This window comes from Mustela nivalis, assembly GCF_964662115.1.
Source record: "Mustela nivalis genome assembly, chromosome: 18".
NCBI classification, from domain to species: domain Eukaryota; kingdom Metazoa; phylum Chordata; class Mammalia; order Carnivora; family Mustelidae; genus Mustela; species Mustela nivalis.
In genome coordinates, this window is record NC_139037.1 from 40,497,303 (window position 1) to 40,519,637 (window position 22,335).

General features: G+C 53.6%; 1 protein-coding gene across 1 annotated transcript in view; it reads right to left on the reverse strand.

Annotated features, from left to right (window-relative positions):
* The window catches only part of PEPD (peptidase D), a 108,644-nt gene that overhangs the window by 43,879 nt on the left and 42,430 nt on the right, over window positions 1-22,335 (reverse strand). Inside the window, exons 8-9 of the mRNA XM_082708633.1 lie at window positions 20,590-20,665; window positions 19,638-19,684 (exon numbers count right to left, since the gene is read on the reverse strand). Coding sequence (XP_082564759.1) covers window positions 19,638-19,684; window positions 20,590-20,665 — 123 coding nt within the window. The remainder of the gene's footprint in view (window positions 1-19,637; window positions 19,685-20,589; window positions 20,666-22,335) is intronic.

Consider the following 22,335-nt stretch of genomic DNA (forward strand, 5'->3'; position numbering starts at 1 on the left):
ATCCAGTGGTCCCTGTCACCGGATGGGTGACCCTCACTGGAAGTGGACCTTGCTCCACCCATTCCTCTGTTCTTCCCTCTGCTGCCTCATTTTCCCCAGGCGCAGGGGGTCTGGACTCTTCCCTGTCTTCCCCACCTGACCTAGCAGTAACTCCCCCTGCCGGGAGCGCAAGTCAAAAACCCTGGAGTCACCCTTGAGCTGTCAGTAAATGCTGCTGGCTCTATCCGGTCTAGAGCACATCTCCCGATAACTGCTGGGCCCCTGGGTTCACCAGGCCTGGTGTAAAATTATGCCCAGAACTTGCCTGCTTCTTACCTCCGACACTCTGACCTGGGGCCGGTGCCCTGTCACCTTTGCCCCCACCTTGGGGCCTCCTCGATGGCACCCCTGCAGCCAGCTCCCACTACCACGGGATCAGGTCCCTCTTCTGCTCGACCCCCAGCCCCAGCCTCTCTTCTCTCCCACTCAGGCCTCTCTGAGGTTCTTCTCCTGACAGCTGAGGGCCCCCCAGCACCCGGGTTTCATTTAACCTCTGTGCCAGGCCATCAAAACCACTGTGTTCAAAGAGCAAATCACTCCCAGGACTTTTTCTGTGATCTTTCCCTGGTTTTATTTTTTCCCTGGTATTTGCTACCACCAAAAATGCTGTACATTTTACTTATTTTTGTTTTTCTCCCCTCGAGCTTCACAGACAGGTTTTCCTCTGTCCTGTCTATCCTAGGACAGTGCCTGGCACCTGTTGCCACCCCATAAATGTTTATAATCCAACAAACTGGGAGAAATGATCTGGGTGTAGGCCAACACTCGCCAGTACACGGGTGGCCTGCTTGCCAAGGCCAGGCCGTGCGTGGGTGGGGGGCAGGTTGGTCCGCTCGGCCAAGAGCTCCGAATAGTCAAATCAGAGCTCCCTAAATAGACAATCCCAAGTGTAATTCCTAGCAAGTTCCGGCCCTACCTACTACAGCCAGAAATGATTTCAGAAACTCCTGGTCTTGGAGGGACAGTGAACCTGGTTCATGCAGATTCCATCAAGCCCAGAGAGATCAGCTCTGGCTCTCTTGGGCCTCCTGTGATGGCCTCAAAGTCTGCCTACAGGAACGCCCTGCCATTTAACAGCTTTCTGGTAAGGCTGGCTCTGGTCTGGCCCCGGGACGACCTGCAGATGATTGCCACACACACCACATTGCAACACCAAGCATGCCCCTTATCTGCCAGCGCAGGGGCTCGGATCGGACTCCTTGATAACCACCGGGCCATTGGGTTCCCAGAGCCAGTGACCACATCCACAGGAAGGGAGGCTGCCTGGAAGGGAGCACCGCCCAAGGGGAGGTCGGGGGTGGGCCGTGACCTTGCTCTGACATGCACGACTTCGGCCCCAGTCAGGTGGATGCTCCTCGTACCCTGAACCTCTGAGGCTTGAGTGAGGAGCCATCCTTACCCACCACCCGAGGAAGCAACCCTGTTCCTTCTCTTTCTCAGGAACATCTGCTCTGTGCCAGGCCGCCCTTGGCCCCAGGGCAGGGCTGGTTCTCCCTGGGTCCTGCCTATAGCCTCGAACCTGCTGGGACTGGGCCCTGGGGACACCTGGGACACCGTCCATCCCTGCTGGTGACCTCTGCCCACCCCTCCACGCTCTCTCCCATCTCTACCCCACCTCTGCCCTGTGCCCAGCCTGTCCCTTTGCTCCAGACCTGCTATCTCTGAAGGGCCACAGGGGAACAGTTCTAGATGCTGCAGGAACCTCTGAAGACCACAGCCTGCTCTCAGGTGCCGGCTGCTGGGCTCTCTGGCTGGAGCTGACCCTGACCGGGGGTGGGCAAGGTGTGGGCTGAGCCTCCTGCCCCTTCTTAGGCAGTCTCTTTCCACTTCAGGCGACTGAAGCTTCTTCTTTACCTAGAGTTGGCCAGATTCTGCCCTGATTCTGGCATTGGCTTATAAATCATCATAATTCATGACATCAACATATTTGTCCTTTTCAATCTTTATAGGGAGTTTAAAAACCAGAACTCCCCACAGGACCATCGGGCCTTTCTGGTACCCCGCACTGTACAATGGTAACTGCTAGGGTTCGAATGCCAGCTCCTCCACCTGCCAAAGGGATGACCTTGTCAAGTTACTCAGCCTCCTGGTTCCTTACTTTCCTGCTTACAGAGGAGATCAGACAGTAGTCCCTACATTCAGAAGGTGGCTATGAGGATGAAGTGGGCTATACCCTCATTTGGTCACAGAAGGGAAAAGGGCCCACACTGGACTGGCATGCGGTCAACCTTCAGGAAATGCCTACGGCGCTGCCACCGCCACCATGACTGCTCTCCCCTAGACCCCTGCTCCGTGGGAGCATGGCCATCCCGGCATGCTGCATCCCGGGGCTCAGGACAGTGTCTGGTAAAATGCTTGCTGCAGGGGTGCCTGGGTGGCTCAGTAGGTTAAGCCTCTGCCTTCGGCTCAGGTCATGATCTCAGGGTCCTGGGGTTCTCTGCTTGGCGGGGAGCCTGCTTCCCCCACTCTCTCTGACTGCTGCTCTGCCTACTTATGATCTCTCTCTGTGTCAAATAAATTAATAAAATCTTCAAACAAACAAAAAAAAAGTGCTTGCTGCAAGAGGAGTGGTCTGACTCAGGGAGCTTGCCCTGGCCTCATGGGCTTCATGTCTTACATCCTGGTCCAAGCACTTCTCACCCCCCATTTGATCCTCCTGGAAACCACCACCTTCCTGTCCCCACATGTCACTAATGTGTCATTTCTAAGACTCCAGAACTACTGCCTCTGGGTCCTCCCCACTCCTCCACCTACATGGTGACCCCAGGTTTGTAGCCTGTCCCTGGGAGACCTGTCCCAGTTGTTGTCATAAGACCGACCCACCTCCTGCCCAGGGCATAAGGGGACCTATGAGGGCCAGGCCTGCGTGTACACGCACACACGCACACACACACACATGCACGCACACCCAGGCACACACACACTGGAGGCTAGGGCAGGAAATACAGCCAGGCTCTGGCTCCAAGTGCAGCGCCAGGGCCCTGGGGATCTTTCTCCTATCCAAATCCATGGGCCTCATAAAAGCACAGTCCGAGGGCACAGCCTCTACCATTTTCGGCAGGAAATACACTGACTGGGAGGCAGGAGGCAGCAAAGAAATCAGACAATGGACGGACCTCAGCGGGAACAAAGCTCGGTCAATGCAGCATGGCCTGCCACTACCAAGGCGTCCAAGTGAGACGTGGGGGACTCACTGCCATCCTTCCCTTCCCCTCACCGCAATGTCTGATCCACCACTGGATCACTGGCAATGTCAATGACACAATCAATGTCAGCTCCAGCTCCAAACTCATCCCCCCCTCCACCCCTGCTGTCCAACCTGGGCCACAGCGGCCTCCCCACTGCCCTCCTGCAGCTACCTCAGTCTGCTCACCACCCAAAGCCACAGCTTCATCTCCCAGCTCCCTCCCCAGCCACAGAAACCTCGAGGGGCTTCTCACTGAGACCCAGCCCTGCCACCAACTCGTCTCTTACCTGCCGGGCTCCAGTGACTGTGCCCTCTCACCACGTGGCAAGTGCCAGATGGCTCCTCGCTGCCCAAGCCTCAGCTCAAGGGCCACGACAGGGACCGTTCTTTCCTGGACTCCAATGTATCACCATGTGTCATTCTCCTGCTTGTCTGGCTTCCCCTCTAAAATTTCATCTGTGACTCTGGCCAGCTCCCTCAGGCCCAAAGCCCTTCCGAACGTGGGCACTGCAGAGTCACCTAGGGAGCCAGCAGAATGGAAACCAGGCCTGATCTCTCCCGGGAGCAAAGGTAGTTATCAGCTGAGTTGTGTCCCTGCCCCCGAATTCATACGTTCAAGCCTTTACCCCGGTATGGTGGAATGTGACTGTATTGGGGGATGGGGTCTTTGAAGAGGTGATTAAGTTAAACTGAGGTCTTTTGTGGGGACCTCATCCCATCTGACTGGCGTCCCTACAGGGAGAGAGAATTAAGACACACAGAGGTACTAGGACGGATGCCGGTAGGGGGGAAGGCCATGTGAAGACACAAGAAGGCAGCCAAGGAGAGAGGCCTCCAAAGAAATCAAACCTGCTGACGCCTTAATCGTGGACTTCCAGCCTCCGGGACTACGAGAAAATAAATCTGTGTTGTTTGAGCCCTTCCGCCTATGGGACTTGGTTAGGGCAGTCCCAGCAAACTAGACACCTCCGGGCCGGAGGGATGAGAGAGGTCCCTAGAGGGAGGGAGGCGGTGACCACAAACCACCGGGGTTTGAATCACCTACGACCTGAAAGTTGAACTAACAGTGCCACCAGGGTCAAAGCCAAGACCTCAGAAGAGGAGCCAGGCAGAGGACAGATGTCAGGAGCCGCTCCCTCGAGCCTGCTCCAGCCGCAGCATCACGGCAGGCCGGGAGGGGCCGGGATCTCTGCAGCAGAGAAGTGAAGCAGCCCACCCCTGGCTGGGGTTCTGAACCATAACAGACGGCAGCCTCTTGGAGATTCATTTCTTGCCTCTTCAAAGCATTATGGATTGATTGCCAAGTCTCACCATAAATCAAAAGAAAGTCACTACTCATTACCTACTTAGAATTCCCTGAGTTCTTCCTGGGAAACCATTTCTCAGCTGTTTGATCTCTGAGCCACCAGCACTATCTCTAGGCATGCCACCCATCACGGCAGCCACCAGACACTTTTTTCTTCCAGGCTCCTTTCTCAGCACCTAGATGAATTTCCACCTTTCTCTAGTTTCGAGAAGAGCTGCCAAGATAAATGATTCAAAGACTCTGGCTCACACTGAAAATATATGGACTGTGTACAGCTGGTTCTGAATAACCCCATGCTGGAGGGGCCACACTGGCAGCCAAGCCCCAGACTCACCAGGACACCAGGACGCTCTCCTGTGTCTTTTCACCCCTGGGATAGTGACACTTGTCCAGCTTCAGCCAGCACCAGCTGCCCATTCCTCAGTTAAGCCCCTCCCACCTGAGTAGAATGTCGCCAAGCACCCCAGGGCTTTGCCAGCTGGCTGTGGCTAGTAGAAGCAAGGAGGTGCCCCATTTTCAAACTGGACATCCAGGAGGAACCTCTTTCCCAGTCCCACTGCTAGCACCACTTGCCTAAGGAACCCCTGCCCCCAAAAGGGTTCCTTTACCCCCCCCAAGGCAGCAGGGTCTGGCTGACATCTGCTTCCCCCACCCAGGGTGCCCATCTCTATCGACACCAGCCTGGCTCCAGGAAGAGCAGTGAAACCCTACTTCTGCTGGGGTGAACAGCAAGACAAAGTAAAACAGCAAAAACAAAGTCCAGCCAGGCCCTGACCCTAACCACCAGCTATCTGCTGGGGGTGGCGCAGGGTGTGGAACGGGCAGGGTCAAGGAGCCCCAGTGACCCCTGGCTGGAGGGCTGGGTACCATGCACCTGGCCCCTGCCCTTGCCAAGACCCCTGGAAGACCCGGCTGGGCAGCCCACAGCACTGTTCCTGCAGGTCATGAAGTGGGAACAGCCCCAGCACAGGCCCAGACACAGAAGGTTGGCAACTGCCACTCGCAAACGAGGGCATCCAAAGTGCTGTCACAAGTGTACCTGTGCAGCTGGCGGTGCGTGTGGCTCCCTCACAGAGGGCAGCCCCGGGGAAGGCAGCAGCACACAAGAGCAGAGGGGGCGGGTAGGGGCCACTCCACCCCAGCGCTGGCTTTTCTAACAGCACAGCAGAATAAACTGAATGCAGCTGGCCAGATAGGAGAGCAGTGGTGCCGGAGCTGGGGGAAGCCAGCCTGCGTGGCCAGGGTCTTACTCCAGGGCTGTGGCCGGCATCTCCTTCCACTCAGAGAAGCAGGGCACAGGAGGAAACCTTGGAGCACGGCACCTCCAGAGGCCCGGGAACAACCGGGGATGCGCCACAGGGATGCCATGCTCGCCCAGACCCCCGGCCTGAGGACTGTCACCACCCCCGGCCCTGGGCAGCCTGGCTCGCAGACAGCCTCCCCGCTCTGCACCGCCAGCGCCAGGTGCGGAGGGTCCCGCATTGGTGAGAGCTGCAGGTGAGCAGCAGCGAAGCAGGGCAGAGCTGCCCCAGCCCATCTGCCCAGCCACCCTGACCCCGCGCTCGTCCTCACTCTGTGCTGGGGCAGCCACGGGAGCGGGTGCTCCGAAAGCTGCTGCAGGAAGCTCAAACACTTGCACTAACCAGAGCTGCATGCCAGACAGCAGGGATGGCCAGGCGCAGGGCTGAGGGGCCCCGGGGGGACTTGTGCGGGACATAGGCCTGGCTCCGCAGAGGCCCCAGCACCCAGAGCCTGTGGCTGCACCCTCTAAGCGGAAACCACCTTCCAGTGGTTTCATCAAAAACTACCCCCAGGTTTCAAGAGCAGACATGCCTGCTGGCAGATCTGGAAACGGGCTTTCTGAGTTCCTGGATTAAACCCTTGATGACATCTACAGAATTCTGAGTTAGGATGGAAAACTCCCAGCCCAAAATAATTGCTCCCACAGGGAGCGTCTTTCTGCACCAGCAAGTAATAGGTCTGGATGAGAATTTTCTGAAGACCAGTACCAAACCTCGCCACAAAGTCACAACTGTCTGCCTGCTCCGGGCGCCAAACCTGGACCACGGCTCCAAAGGGATAGTCGTGCGCTGGGCGCTCCTGGGACTTGGAGCGGTGCTCTCGGTCGGAACCCAGCCAGACTGCCTGCCCTCCCAGATGGACACTGGCCCCCAGGCCGCACCCCCACCCCTTCTGTTGGCCCCACAGTTCCTTCACAGGGTGCAGGCAAAAGGGAAAGGCTCTTCCACAGTGGGAGTGCGTCCCCGGGGGCCCCTGGAAGGTAAACTGCAAACCAGTGAGGCCGACAGGAAATCTACACACGAATCCTAGCAGCTTTTCTCCTTCCCTGTAGCTCTTCCATTTTTCTTACAATATGCGACCCTTTGACTATCTTATTTTTCTTTCATTTGATAGAGACGTTGGTATGAGAAATCCTTCTCGACTCAGAAAGCAGCTGCGGCCTGAGAACAAACAATGACTGCACAGGGCGACGGAGGAAAGGGGCTGCCTGGTGCTAGGGGCGGCGACAGGGAGTGGTGGGGCGCCTGTGGTGTGGGTCCGTAGCCGCTAAGCACCCCCTGGGTTGTTGCTCCCTGGGAATTACAGCCCAAGCTAACCAACGATTTCAATTTCTAGGAAAAGCCAGAGAGGTCTCCTGATTTTGCATTATTGACTCAAAACAGCCAAAACAAACCAAAATATCTGATTGTGCGAGCCAAAGGAAAGCTGCCTGTGTGCTAGGGATCCAGTCCAGAGGTTACCAGTCTACAAACTCTGGCCTTTGTCTTGCTAGAAAATTTCTCCTGGGGAGTGAGAAGTGGGGACACTTGGAGGTCCGCTCGCTAAGACCCTAATCTAAAGAAGCTTCTGGAAGCCCACGGGAGAGTCAGGCAAGTCTCATAGGGGCCCCAGCAGGAAGGCAGGCCAGCTAACAAGGTGTGGCAAAAGCCAACGCAGGCCATGACCCACCACAAGGAAGATGTCTCTTATTGCCACCATGAGAAGGCTCAGCACTGCCACACCCCCTGATTTGGCTCACACCCTTGCTCAGCAAGTCTGGTGGCTCACCCTGCAACCCAAGCTTTCCTGCTCCTTTCGTCTGGGCCTGAGCGATTTCAACAGCACCCCACATCCGGGGCCAGACAGCTCTCCGTCAGCTGTGGAAGGAGCCAGAACAAGCCTCCCTGTGGGAAATGGGAGGATGGAGTTTGGGGCCCGTGTTTTTAAGGGATCCACAAGACAGCACATCTGACGAGCAAGAGCAGACAGTCACGGATGGAGAATGGGTCAGAACGGGCAGGGGCTCTCCAGACGAAATCATGGCAGCCAGGTCATAAAAGTGTAATGAGTGCGCCGCACAGCCGGTGTGCAGGAGTTACCGTAAGTGAGTGGGAAGAGAGACCCGAGAACTTTCCCCTGGTGTAGAAGTGGGAATTATAACAGAAAAGAGAAAGGCAAGAGGAGGCGTCCAGGGGACCTGATACATGCAGAACAGGAATTTAAAAGCAAGATCCTAAAGGTTTCATTGTTCAGATTAAAGGACCGGATCCTAGTCCATCGTGGGAGCTCACAGGGACGCCTCCAGGCCTGTCTGCACAGCTTCTGGCCTCCTGTGGGTCACCCCATTAGCTTCTGTAACTGAGAAGGAAGCCACAGAGAGACTGGGGAGTGACATGATAAATAAGAATATCCCAGGCCTTGGAAAACATGACCCAGGAGGATACATGCTTGCCCCTGGGGAGCAACCAGTGAGGTAACAGCAGACACAGGGGTGTGGCACAAAAGCCACTGCTGCCAGCCTGTCCTCCACACACAGACAAGCCCCGCTGGGGGCCAAACCACTCCTGACCCCACAAGACTGTTGCTGACAAGACTAGACCTGTCCCTCGGATCTAAGTCGACAGGCTATATCCTCCTCCACCTCCTGTGGTCTGTGTGGGAAGTATGACAGCTTCTTTGCTCTACCCTTCATTGGCCGAAGTCAGAAGACTCCCGATCAAAGTCTTGCCACTTGAACCGTGCGGTCCTCCGTACCCCCAACTCCGGCACTGACTACCAACTGAAGAACTATACATGGCCACGGAGAGCTCACACCTCTTCTCAAGGGGCCCCCTTCACCCAGTATGACAGTGCTCGTTTGGAAAAACTGTGACGAAAACAACTACTAAATAACACAAATATTGGAAAAAAATGGATGGAAGGAGAAGTGAGACAGTAAGAAACTTGAAGGATGGGGGCAGGTGGAAGATAAAGAGTAAAACCGTGATGAACTTCTCATTTTTCCAAGTGAGGAATCAATATTATTTGACTTATTCACAGAGGTAGAGACCATAGAGAAATGCAGATCCTTCCTCCTTAAAAGTAATTCTACATCAGAAATGGGATGCATAGAACAAAGGAAACTTCACCAACTTTCCAGAATGACAGAAAGCCATGTAAAAGCCAGCAAGATCGGGATGCCCGGGTGGCTTAGTTGGTTAAGCCGCTGCCTTCAGCTCAGGTCATGATCCTGGGGTCCTGGGATCGAGTCCCGCATCAGGCTGCTTGCTCGGCAGGGAGCCTGCTTCTCTCACTGCCTCTGCCTGCCTCCCTGCCTGCTTGTGTGTACTCTCTCTCTCTGGCAAATAAATAAAATCTTAAAAAAAAAAAAAAAAAGAAAAGAAAAGAAAAGCCAGCTAGATGGTACAGAAACCAGGAAACACCAAATGAGGCAGCACACCAGAGAGCATTCTGGTCGTCGCGAAAGATGCAAATGCCTTTCCTAACATGCAGGGGCCGTGTTTGGAACACGTTAACTGCAGCCAATGAACGGAGTTAAAAGCAAGGAGTAAGCAGAGATACGCCAGGAAAATGCAAAGTAAGAAAACATTTAACAGCAAAACCAGGAGCAGATGAAGTCAGATTCAAGACAAAAAAGGATTAGTTAGGTCAAAAGGGGTTCCTGCAAGCTGTGAACAGGTAATTTAATTACAATTTTAAAAAGTAACAATCCTCAACCTGTAAGCCTCAAACAACGTGGTACGGAAATGAGTAAAACAAAAATCTACTAAGAACCACAAGGAGGAATTCATAAAACGACCTCTCTTCATCCTAGAGAAAATGTCCAAAAATGAGGGACGAGGCAGAAGATTGGAATAAGAAGAGAAACCTGATTTAAGGTATGTCCCAAGTATGTACTCCAAAAATAAAAAAATTAAAATTTTCTAATAAAAGTTTAATGTTTCACTTTATCCCATAAAATACTGACAAAAATATTTCTAAAGAGGCCACAAACAAAAATCTCAAAACTAAGAAAAATAAAATTTACACATTCTTTAACTACAGTAGAAACTAATAACCAAAAGTTAACCAAGACAATTAACCAACCACATCTGTCTGGAAATTAGAAGAACTTCCAGAAATTAGTTCAATTCTTAGGTCAAACATCAAATCAACCAAAACTTCTTAGGACATGGTAAAGGCAGCATTCAAGAATATATGAGCCGCTTGACGATTCACAGACCTGTACCCCTGGGGCAAACAATACATTATATATTTATAAAAATAATGAATAAAAAATAAAAAATATATGAGCCAAAATTCATTTATGACTCCACAAGGAAGGATGGAAAAAAAGCTAAGTTTCAACAGAACAAGTTAAAAGATGGCTGTTCAAAACAAGGCCAGGGAGGAAGGAGACAGGAATAAATAAAACTGGGGGTCTGGGAGTTAGATCAGCAGTGAAGCAGGTGATTACATTTGGCAGCTGACCGTATGAAAAGACCAACAAAACGGCTATGATTCTGGCAAAGCTCCTCCATATAGAAAGAGCAGGAATGAAAAAGGAAGCACAACTACAGGCACAGAGGAAATGGTTTTCAAATGTAAAAGAAAACGACACAGTTCTAATAAGTTCAAAATTCTCAATGAAAAGAAAAGCCTTCCAAGAACCAAATTTATATTCTACGTCAACTATGCTTTAATTTTAAAAAATAAAGAAAAGAAAATGATTAAAGAGGAAAAAAAGAAAAAAAAAAACAAACCCCTTCAGGAAAACATTCTATACTCTAAGTGGGATAAAGGATCAAGTTAGGCTGAAACAATCCTTTAGGAAAACCTAAAAAGTTATCGGAGAAATTCTCCCCCCAAGAAACGGTGAGTTCTGACAATATCATAGGACTTCTTTCAACATTCCTGGAACAGACAAGGGCCTCTGCATTCCGTTTTTTTTAATTGAGTTTTTTATTTTTGTTCCAGCATAGCTAACATCTGATGTTATATTAGTTTCAGTTTTCATTCAACAATCCTATGATGACAGTGGCTCATCACGAGCACCCTCCTTAATCCTCACCCCCTAGCTCTCCTGTCCCCCACCACCCCATCTCCTCTGGTAACCATCCACTTGTTCTCCGTAGTTAAGAGTCTGTCTCTCTCTCTCTCTTTTTTCCCTTTGCTTGTTTGTTTTGTGTCTTAAATTCCACTTGGGAGTGAGATCATATGGTGTTTATCTTTCTCTGGCTGACTTATTTTGCTTAGCATTAGACTCTCTAGACCCACCATGTTTTGCGAAGCCCCTCTGCTTTCTAAACTGTTCTAGAAAACAGAGAAATGTGGAGAACTTCTCAAATCGCAATCTCAAAAACGCTGATCTCAAAATATGGCAGAGAGTTAAAAAAATAAATGCATAGCTCAAGCCCCTGTTTTGAATCTTTATAAAATCCTAGTAAAAGAGTAACCACAAAACCATTGTGATGCTGTTGCCTGGTCCAGACACTGTCCTCCTAACCACCCTATGAAGGGCTCTTATCATCCTTCCCCCAGATGGGAAAACGGAGGCACAGGAAGTGGCAGGACTGGAACTCAGACGCAGCACACGCCAGTCTCTAGAGCCAGCGCTCTAACCACCGCTGTACACTGCCTCCCCATTCCAGGCCTGCGGCTCATCGTGGCAGAGATCCGTCACAATGGGGTACCATATGTGCCAGGGATGCCACACCAGCTCCACAACAGGAAGTCTCTGCATCAAATTCACCTAAGATGCTCCTAGGGCCCAATCGTGGTATCTGACATCACACTCTGATAAAAGGAAGCAGGACTCCCTGCAGGAACGGCTCATTTGGGGGCTGCAGTGGGGAACATACAAACTGAGCTGGGAACGGCTTGCTCTGCCGTAAAGCAGGACGGCGCTCAAGAAGCAAAATGACTGGTGTGTGTGTGTGTGTGTGTGTGTGTGTGTGTGTGTGTGTGTGTGAGACCAAGGGACACACAAATGATGGAGCCTCCAATGCCCAAAGAGAGAATGACATGAGCAAGAAAATCAATTATACTGGACTATAACTCAAAGTATAAAGTAAGTACCTATGGGTCCGTGCAAGTGTAAGTAAATAAGTAACTGAAGAAATACGTGAATGGGGAAGAAGAGATAAATCCCCAAATCAGCAGAGTCATAGTGTATAAAAATACCCCGCCACCAAGGGGACAGGACATAACTCCCTGCTCCTTAGGCGTGGGCTGGCCCGGGACTCCCTTCAGAGAGTACAGCTCAGGGAGTTGGGAAAGAGCAACTTTCCAGTGGAGAAACTTGACAAACTGCCTCAGGGAGGTGGATCAACACCAGTGGTGAGGTTCACAGCATGTAGCCATGAGATGATGGGGTGTGAGCGACGTGCTACCTCTGTGGTCTTCCTCCCACTGACCCATGACCCCCATCTAAACTCTGAGAAAAAGATCGGAAAAACTAAAACAGAAGGACCTTGTACAAAATATCTGACCAGTCCGCCTCCAAACTGTTAAGGTCATCCAAAGTAAGGAAGTCTGAGAAACAGTCACAGCCCAGAGCAGCCTAAGGACACAGAACAGCTAAACACAGTGGGGCATCCTGGGTGGGATCCTGGAACAGAAGGAGATAATCAGGTAGAAAGTAAGGAAACTGGAATAAAGTGTAGACTTCGAATAATAATTGACCAATAATGTGTCAATATTGAGCCTGAACTGTGACAAATGTGCGACAGTCATGTTAATGATGGGAGTCGGGGCTGGGGTAGGTGTCAGTTAGCTCAGATTCCTGGAACTTTTCTGTGATCCAGAATGGTCACAAAATTAGAAGTTGATCAAATGCCTGAAATACATCCGCACAAAAGGCCAAGGGAGATGCCAAAAAAGTACCTGACAGTATTCAACATCCTTTCCTGATAAAATCTCCTGGTAAGCCAAGGAGAAAACACTGCTTCGTGAAATTGACGACACATATTTATCAGAAGTCAACAGTCAGAATCGGGTTCACTGGTCAAATACTGCAGGAAAATCCATAAAGATGCCTGCTGTCATCCCTGGTTCTTACTGGGATTCTCAGGGGGCAATTCCCCAGCATTTGAAAAGGAACTGCCTATATCCCTTGGCTTTGTCCCCAAATGCCCTGATTAGGACTGCATCGACCAGACTGCATATTTCCAGGAAGCCTTTGCCTCTGATTCTTTGTCCACCCTTCGGGCTGGATACCAGGCTGCTCTGTGCCCTAAATGCACCCATTTTCCAGTTATTCTTACAGGCAAAATGAGCCACCCTGGCTTTAAGCCTCAGAGCCCTACACCCCTTTCAGACACGGGCTCTACTGAACAGCACAGAGAGAGCTACTCCCTTCTGTCACATCAGGTCGTGTGCACAGAGCAGGCTCAGGGGGCGCACGGGATCTGCCCTGTCCAGTAAGGGGTGGTCCAGGAGGAGGTACTGCCGGCTCTGAACACCGAGAAATCATCTTTCCCAGGTGGCCCTGGCTCTCGGAAAGGGCTCAGCTCACTGAGGTGCGGCTGGCTGGATGTGGTGTTCGTGGGCTGCCTTCCTGAGGGGGAGCCAAAAGAAGGGGGTTTCCTGACCCCTCTCGTGGTAGGCCATGGGTGGCCGGCCTCCGACAGCCGAGGAAGCGCTGGCAGGAAACCCTCATCAGCTTCACAGCACAAGGCAAAGAGCAGGTTCCGCCACACCCGGACCTGGGGTCTCAGCGGGCCCTTTTTGATCAAGCCATGCTGTGGCTTCATCTCTCAAGGTGGCCAACAGACAGAGGATGTCTGCGGAGGGGAAAGGACACTGCCCATGGCAGTGACCAGGCCCAAGGAGAAGGCCCATCGCGTCCATTCTTACCCGTGGAGCTCAGGGTAAGAGGGTGTCTGGACCCACCCCTGCCCCAAAGGCCCCAAGCAAAACTCCAGCACCTTCATTGGGTAAGGTAAACTGAGGGTGGCTTCACTGATGCCCAGGCTCGCCTAGGCTGAGGGCACACTAGGTCAGACCACTCCCAGGTGACTGAAAGCCACACATCTTCAGAATCTCCTGGAAGGACGAAAATATGGGCCTTTTGGTGACATCCGTCACCATCTTCTGCATGCCCCATGAGGGGCACGGCCAGAGCCATACAGGGTCATGTCTCACCACCACGCCCAGCACGCCAGGCAGGGAGAGCCCTGGGCAAGACCCGGAGCCAGAGGGGAGCACGCCAGCCCAGGCTCCTGCGGGATGAGCCATTGGTGATTACAGAGCACCGGGGCGGATGGACAAAGGGAGCAAATCTGAGAAGGGTCGGTGGTCTCCCAAGACCTGGAAATGCAGCTCCCATAGATGTATGGGGAAGCCAGTCCCATCATCTGTGGGCCCGGGGACCTGGGGAACTGTGGGGGAATTGGGAGCAAGGGATGAGCTCAGGGGTCAACTGTGTCGGGTGAGGCCGAGAGCTTGGGTTGGGGGACGGGACAGGAAAAAGCAGCTCGTCTGTGTCAGCAGCCTGTGCTTTCTATAGCCATAATCTCCACAAGGTAGTAGGCTTGTGTTGTAGGGTTTCCTATAAACTCTCCCATATTCCAGTTATCCTCACTGGACTGAAATGTTTTAATCCTCAAAAAAGATTTTTAAAAAAGGCTTTAACAACACAGCAAGGGTTCCGCAACTTGTTCCCTGGGGTGGAGAGATCATCTACCTGACCCCACAGCCCACAGCTTAGATGGTGTGCGTGTGTGTGTGTGTGTGTGTGTGTGTATGGTATGTGATTGCTGTGTGTGTAGGTGTGGTGTGTGTGTGTGTGTGGCATATAGCTCTATGGTATGTGAGTATGGTACGTGGTGGGTGTGTCTCCAAGTGTGTGATGTGTGTGTACAGTACATGTGGGGTATATGGTGGTACATACGGGCAGTGTATGATGCGTGTGGTGTGTGCATGGTATTGTGTGTCCATGTGGTGTGTGAGGGTCATGGGGTGTACATTTAAATGGTATATGTGTATGCGTGGTATGTGTGTTATGTCAGTGAGCAGTGTCTGTGTGTGTGTGTGTGTGTGTGTGTGTGTGTAGCATCAGTGGAAGGTGTCTCTGTGGTGTGTGTGGGTATTTGTGTGTAATATGTGGTATGTCTATAGGGTGTGTGTGTGTGTGTGCGTGTGGTAAGTCTTCAAGGTATCTGTGTGCATATGTCTATGGTGTGTCTTTGGGAGCATATGTCTGTGGGGGTGGGGGGTGTGTATGTGGTATGTCTGTGGGGTTGTGTGTATGTGTGCAGTGTCTGTGGTATCTGTGTGTGTCTGTGGTGTGTGTGGGTGTGCGGTGTCTCTCTGTGTGTGTATGTGTGTGGTGTCAGTGCAGCCAAATGCTCTACCACTGAGCTATAGCCCCATGTGTGATGTCAGTGGACAGTGTGTGCGTGTGCACAGAGTCATGGTATCTATGTGTGTCTGTGGTGTGTGTGGGTGTGTGGTGTCTCTCTGTGTGTATGTACCTATATGGTGTCAGTGGACAGCATGTGTGTGTTTGCGTATGCAGTGTCAGCGGTATCTGTCTGTGTGTGTGGGTGTGTGGTATCTCTGTGCGTGTGTACGTGTGTGGTGTCAGTGGACAGTGTGTGTGCACACGCATGTGTGGGCACTCAGGGTCAGGGGAGAAGACCCCATCCCCTGGGCCCTCGAGCTCCCCCCCCCACCTCCAGCTCTGACTCAGTGGGCACACCACACACCCAGAAGGTGCGTCGCTCTGTCCAGCCAGAGGGCAAGAAAGGCAACAGGCCCTGCACACAGCACAGCTGGGCGAGTGCTTTGCTCACGCAGGACTGGAAGAGAACAGGAGGCCACCAGTGTGGGCCACTGCCTGGGACAGAGCAGCACAGCGGAGAGAGGGGGGGAAGCAGGCTCCCCACTGAGCAGAGAGCCCAATGCAGGGCTTGATCCCAGGACCCTGAGATCATGATCTGAGCCAAAGGCAGAGGCTTAACCCACTGAGCCACCCAGGCACCCCTCTTTTTTCTTTTAACATGCCCTCAAGAGTGTACAACAAGCCTTTGATAATAAAACAACAAAAAACCCCGAGGCTTAGGACTAGAGTCTGAGCACTGCTGCCTTGATGTTGTGCCCGTTTTTTGAGAAAAATCAGCCCCATCTCGGCCTCTTGTCCTCTGCTCCCATTCTGCCTCGTCCGGACACACAGGAGTCCCTGCTCCCCTTGCCCTGTGTCCCCCAGGGGGGCTGGTGCCAGCCGTGCTCCTGGCAGAATGCCCAGCAGGTTCTAGAGATGCTCTTTTGACCCCCCTGGGTCAGCAGCCTGCAGAGGAGTCTGGCCGCCCTGGGCCTTCTGGGCATCGGTCCAGCCTGCGTGACAAGGGCCACAGCCCGCGGGAAACAACACCAGCTCTAGAGGAGACTTTATACTCCCCACCTAGTCAAGAAAAGAATTCTAAAAGTTCACGGCAGCACTTCACTCGGGACACTTCCCTCTGTCTCCCATCCATCCAGCCAAGCTGCAGACACGTACTTCTTGACTCCAACCGTGGGGCAGACACTGTACATAAAGGAGATGGGACTTCAAGAAGCCTCCAGCCCTCCCAAGGACGCAGACCACAGAACTGTGTCACAGAGCCACCTGGGCAGTGACAGAGAAACTCACCCGTGGGGAAGAAAGCTCAGGACACAGAAGTCAGCCCCCTGCTCACCACTGCAGTTTCCCCACAGGCGTCAGTTGGCCCTGGCCAAAGGGAACGCCCTAGTCAAATCTGGCCAGGTACACCCCAAGATGTCCCAGAACAACCATCTTCCCACTGCCTTTGGAGGTGACACCGTCTGCTCCCCAGGTCACCCTGCCCACCTGTCCTTCAGGAACACACTCCGTCTTTGTTCTCATCTCTGCCTCAGCTTTTCCTCAGCGCCATCCACAACCTCCAAGCCTGCACCCCAGGAAGGTTCCTGCTTTCCTTGCGTACCTCCTACAGCCAGCCATGCGGGGCAGGGCATACAGTAGGCGCACAACAGTGCACACACCCATCGAGCCAAAGTAACGCCCCTCAGCACCCTCAGGGTGGCCCTGGCATGAGATTCAGTCTCGATTCTCCTGATCCACAGAGAAGGCAGCCGTGGGACCAGGGGATGGAGGGCGGGGGGCACCGAGCGGCTTGAGGACTAAGGGATGATGTCCCCACAGCTCAGCTAAACGAAGACCCCTTCGTGCAACAGCACAGCTCAATGGGTAGGCTCTGGATCCCACACGGACAGACTGGCGTGGACTGGGCATCGACAAGGTTAAGGAGTTACTGTTCATTTGGTTAGAAGAGAGGATGACGTGGTGGGTTTGTAAAGGGCGAGCCTCCTCGACGGAGACGCCTGCTGCCAGTCTGACAGCTGAACCAACACGACATCCGGGCTTTGGTTTTAAATAGGATGTCAAAACAAGACAAAATGAAAACCCTGGTGGGGACTTTGAGGTCATTATCCTGTCCTTTCTTCTTTTTGTAAGGGGGTGGTAGATATTTGAAATTTCTCATTAAAAGAGAAAAAAGACCTCCATGCCCTGGTTGGCGGAGTAGGGAGCTGGCGGTGGGGCTCCGAGAGCCCCTGGTCAGAGCTCACACTCAGGCCCGGCTGGGCGACAGCGGTGGCGGGCTCAGGCTCTGAATCCCGGGGTGGGAGGGTAGCTCCTGCCCCTCCCAGGAGCTGGCTTTAGAGCTAGGCTGCTGGCAGCTGAGGACACAAGGCCACCGGCGTGCAGGGGACGGCAGGGCTCCACTCTGGGGCAAGTTAGCCCTGTTCTAATTTCTGGGTTATTTTTATTTGAGGCACCTGCTATGGGCCAGTTCAGCTGGGAAGAGATTTGTGGGGCAGTGCCTATCTGAGGGTCTGCTGCCTGGCCCACCTCTCAGGTAGCCCCTGCATAACTCACTCTGTCCCAGATCCTGGTGAGGGGACAAGGACCCTGGGACTAGCAGAGCAGCAGACCATGTGAAGGCAGAGGCTGGGACAGCTGTGTGTGCCGTCCCCATCCTCCTCCAGAGTGACAGAGCTGGGTCCCTGACAAAGCTCTTGTTCCATGCCCCCTCCTGGGACACCACAGCAACGAGGGCCCTTGAGGCCATGTTAACCTCTTTCTACACAGCGTAAGAGGACAGAAAGACAGAGGCCCTCTGTTCCGGACTCCTTTCAGGGTTAGACTTTGAAAGAGATGCTCTCCCCAAGCCACACGATGGTGAACATTACGCCCGCTGTGCCCATGACCAACTCTGACCCTGCACCTTGCCCTCACCCCACACTGACACCGTGGGCAGGCCAGAAAGGCTGGGAGGGGCACGTGGGGCAGAATGGTCCCTCAGGGCACCCAGGTGGGCTCTGCAAAGTGGGGGAGGGGGGGCAGCACCAAGCTCCTGCAAGGCCAGGTAGGAAGGGGCAGCCCAGAACGGGAGTGGCGGTGAAGGGAAAAAAGTCTTTTTTTCTGTACACACGACACTCTGACACCAAGTGTGTGGGTTTTCCACACCAAGCAATGTTCCAATCCTCTGCGGTCACCACCGGACGTCCTACAATTTAATTCTGACGCTAACTGCCCGAGTTAGCACAGACCTCAAGGTGAAGGGCTCCGTACTTACGACTGACTCGCTATAAATTGGGGGTTTCCATGACCCCTTCCTTGGGTTTATAATCTGCTTGAGTGGCTCACAGAACTCAGGAAAGTGCTTTACTTACTATTACCACTTTATCAGAAAGGACACAACTCAAGAAAAGCCAACGGAAGAGAGATGAGATGCGCAGGGCAAGGTACAGGGGAAGGGACGGAGAGTCTCTAGGCTCTGCCCCCAGGCCCCACCCTCCCAGCACTCCCACTGCTTATGGTTTCTATGGAGGCTCCCGTCTGCAGGCACAGCTGAGCAAGTCACTGCTCAGAACTCCCCCTCTGTCTGCTCTCCCCTCCCCCTGGAGTTCGAGGGCAGGGCTGAGTCCCAGCCCCAAGTCTCGGGGTTGGTTCCTCTAGCAACCAGCCCCCACCTTCTAAGACTCACTCAGGTGTAAGTGAAAGGGGCTTATTGTGAATAAAGACACTTTCCCTGAAGGGTTCTAGAAGCTCTGTGCCAGGAACTGGCGGCAGAGACCAAATGTGCTTTCTTAGTACTGGCAGCCCCTTCTGCGTGGTCTCCTCCGCAGAGCTTCCAGATGGTGTGGTCACTGTGGGGAGATGCTGGACTGGGGGTCTCCTGCCCCAGGACCCGGGTGGGAGGTGAGCCACTGGGGCAGTTTGGGTGTGACCCCAGGGCTTCCTCAGGCCACAGGCAGCATGTGCTAAGCCCTGGGCCCCGGAGTCGAGTGGGGCTGAGAAGCTCACTGGGCCCCACCTGTTGTGGCTGGGCCACCCCGGGAAGTGCTGGAGGTGGCAGACGGGCAGTGGCTCGCTGCAAGCCTGATTGAAGCCGGAGGCCAATGGAGTTCTCCAGAACACTTTATGAGCCACTTAACCATTCCTCGACCTGGCTGTCCAAGCACAGCCGACCTAACGGTGATGTCCACACATAAAAATGGCACGCTGCGTCACCAGCGGCCATTCGGAGTCCCGACAGGAGCTATTTGGTCACGTTTCCCACAAATTGCAGAAACAAAGTCCAAGCGTGGAATGATGGGGCACTAAACCATCCCGACAAGTCATCAGAGGCATTACCGTCAAACACTCTGCCCAGAGCCAGGGAAGTGGCCACAGTCTGGAGACAGACGCCCCGCTCCCGCCGCCAAGCCCTGCTCACGGTCCCTGCTCTGCCCCATGGCACTCATCCAGTCCCCGCTCTGGGGACGTCGATGACTATTTTTCACTTTTTAATCATTACCCAGAGAAACACAGCAGCTTACCTCTCCATTTCATATTCCTTCATTCCCACTTTTACGGCCTTCATTACCTGGAGGATGGATATTAAGCAAAGACATTTGTATTAAGGAGATAAGTAACACAGCCTTATAAATAATGTATAGCAGGTTTTCAAAAGAAACTCTTCTTTTAAAAAAAAAAAAAGAATGTCTGGGTGTGCGGAGGTGCAGACACGGGACAAATTCGAACTGTTTTAAAGTTCCAGGAGCCACACGGTTCATTTAAACCATGCCAGAGCGTTTCCACTTGGGGGCTCGTAAGCACCTGGCACTAAGCCACTGGGTAGGCTCAGGCGGTGGCCAAGATTTCACCAAGATGTCTGGTGAATCCTTAATGCTTGGGAAACAATGCCTAGCCTAAAAGGTTTCCTTTGTTTGGCTGTCACAGAACACGCAGAAGATGAATTCATGCAAGAGACCATGGCCCACCCATGACCCTTGTCTGTCTCTCTCCGACTGTCACTTATGCTGGCACTAGGCTGTCCCAGTCACCCTAGGCGTCCTGCAGGAATACACTTCCTTGTCTGCTCTTCCCCTCAGGTGAAGTGGGGTGGTTTGGGGAAGAGCTGCCCGAGAGAGGCTATTTTTGAAAAACGGAGGGCAGCGACCACTGTGCTTGAATCACGGGTAAGGACGGGAGATCCTTCAGCTGGAACCACCTGAATGCCAGGAAGGAGAACCCCACACTCCGGGAAGTGGGGACTTCTTGCTGGGGAATGTGCTGAGGGTGGGTGCCTTTGGGGGAGGGGCTAGGGCAGAGCCTCTGCTGTCCCTGTCCTGTCCCCACTGGGGAAAAGAAAAGAGCCACCACCTGCTGCCTGTTTACATGGCACTTGGGACTGGAGCCGCCGCGGGACCGTCCATCTCAACGAGGCCCTCCCGCCCCACTCAGAGCCCCGCTGCCTGCCCAGCCCAGCTACGACAGCGCCCAGCTTACCTCCCGGTGGGCCTCGCTGGATATTCTATTGGTGTAACGCAAAACTTCCAGCTCCATGTCCGTCTTAAAGACCCGGCTTTAGAGAGAAGAACAAAGTGGCAAGTCAGTGATGGGGGATGGCCGGACCCCTCCCACCCACGGTGACCTCAGGGTCCACCATACTCAGTGTGGGCTGGGAAGCAGCACGGGGCCAGCTTGAGCCCAGACAGGCCACTGAGGCATGGGGGTGTGCAGTGGGGTGCTGGAAGACACCCAGATTCTGCAGCCAGACATGTCTCGCCTCACCAAGACTCAGTTTCCCCATCCATAAAATGGGGATAAAATCTACCTGGCGGGACTGTTGGACCCGAATCTAGTGTGCCGACACTCAGGGCTCTGCCTGGTAGGCTGAAAAGGTCTACTCCTCCCCACCCCACCCACCTGCTCTTGGGGCAGCCCAGGAATCCTCCCCCCACCCACTCTGGCCCCCTGCAGGATCCAGGGATGGAGGTGGCAACAGTGGGTGGTGCAGCCACTTCCAGCCGTGAGTGCAGGAAAGAATGTGGAAAACAGCCAGTCTGCAGAGAGGAGGAGACTAGGAACAGGCAAGAGGAGAGGGGGGCTGTGTGGGGGAGGCAGGCACAACCCAGACGCCCTGCTCTCCTTTGAGACTCCGCTGTGCCTCCTGTAGCTGGACTGTGATGGGTCCTGAGGGCCCCCATAATGAATTCATGCTAATTTGCCCAAATGTGGTTAGGTCTCTGGTCTTGGCGATCAAACTCATTGCCAAGCACGAATCAGCTAGAGAAGCTACGTAAATATTCATTTTCAACCTCCACTTCAGATAAGCAACTCCAGGCCATGGGCATTTCAGGGGCAGCTGTGACCAGTCATTAAGGGTCCAGTGTCCTTGGTGCATGCCCTGTGGCCAGCTCTGCTTCCCTTACACAAGATGGCATGCCTTCGCCAACGCTCCCACACAGCCTCTCCGTCTCGCGAAGGGAACACACTCACGCACCCTGCAGATCCGCAAAGCCAGAGTATCTGACAATGGCGGACCAGCACGCCCTCCCCCCACCCCCGTTCACTGTCTCCTCCAGCCGCCGTCTGCATCCTGAAGCCAGACCAAGGCCAAGGATGGCAGCGAACCTCTGGGGACTTCACAGAAGCAGCCTGAGCCAACCGCTGACTCACGCCGTCTCCATGGTACCATCCAGCTGGGACAGCCAGCCATCTGTCACAGGGAAGTGACGGAGGCATCTTACAGTACCGTGACGCCCTTCTAAGACCGTAAAACCTTCTGGGGAATGTGGAAAAGATAAACCCGTCAGCCTAGGGAGACTTTTTCCACATGAACAGCCTTTCTTTCCAGAGGAAGCAGACCCTGAAGCCTGACACTGGGCTCTCTGTCATCAGAAGGTGTCTCTGATTCCCCACCAGGGGGCTGGGAGCAGTCCCACCAGCAGAACAGGAAACTGCTTCCCGGGCCCTGGAGGGGAGGGTGCAAAGCCTGGGCAGGACTGGGATGAGGAGCTCAGCTCCTGAGGTCCAAATCCACTCACAGGATAACCAAGCAGCCCCCGGGGCTTCGCTCTCCACTGCCACCTGCTCAGCCCAGCCCGAGCCCCTGGTAAGCAGAGAGTGGGTCGCTGTTCTCAAGTGCAGTGATGACCAGAGTAACAACACGGGGGAGCCAGGCCCAGGCTGTGCCCACCCCCAGCCCTCTGCCCCCCCATTCCACTCAGATCCCTGGTTCGTCCTGCCAAC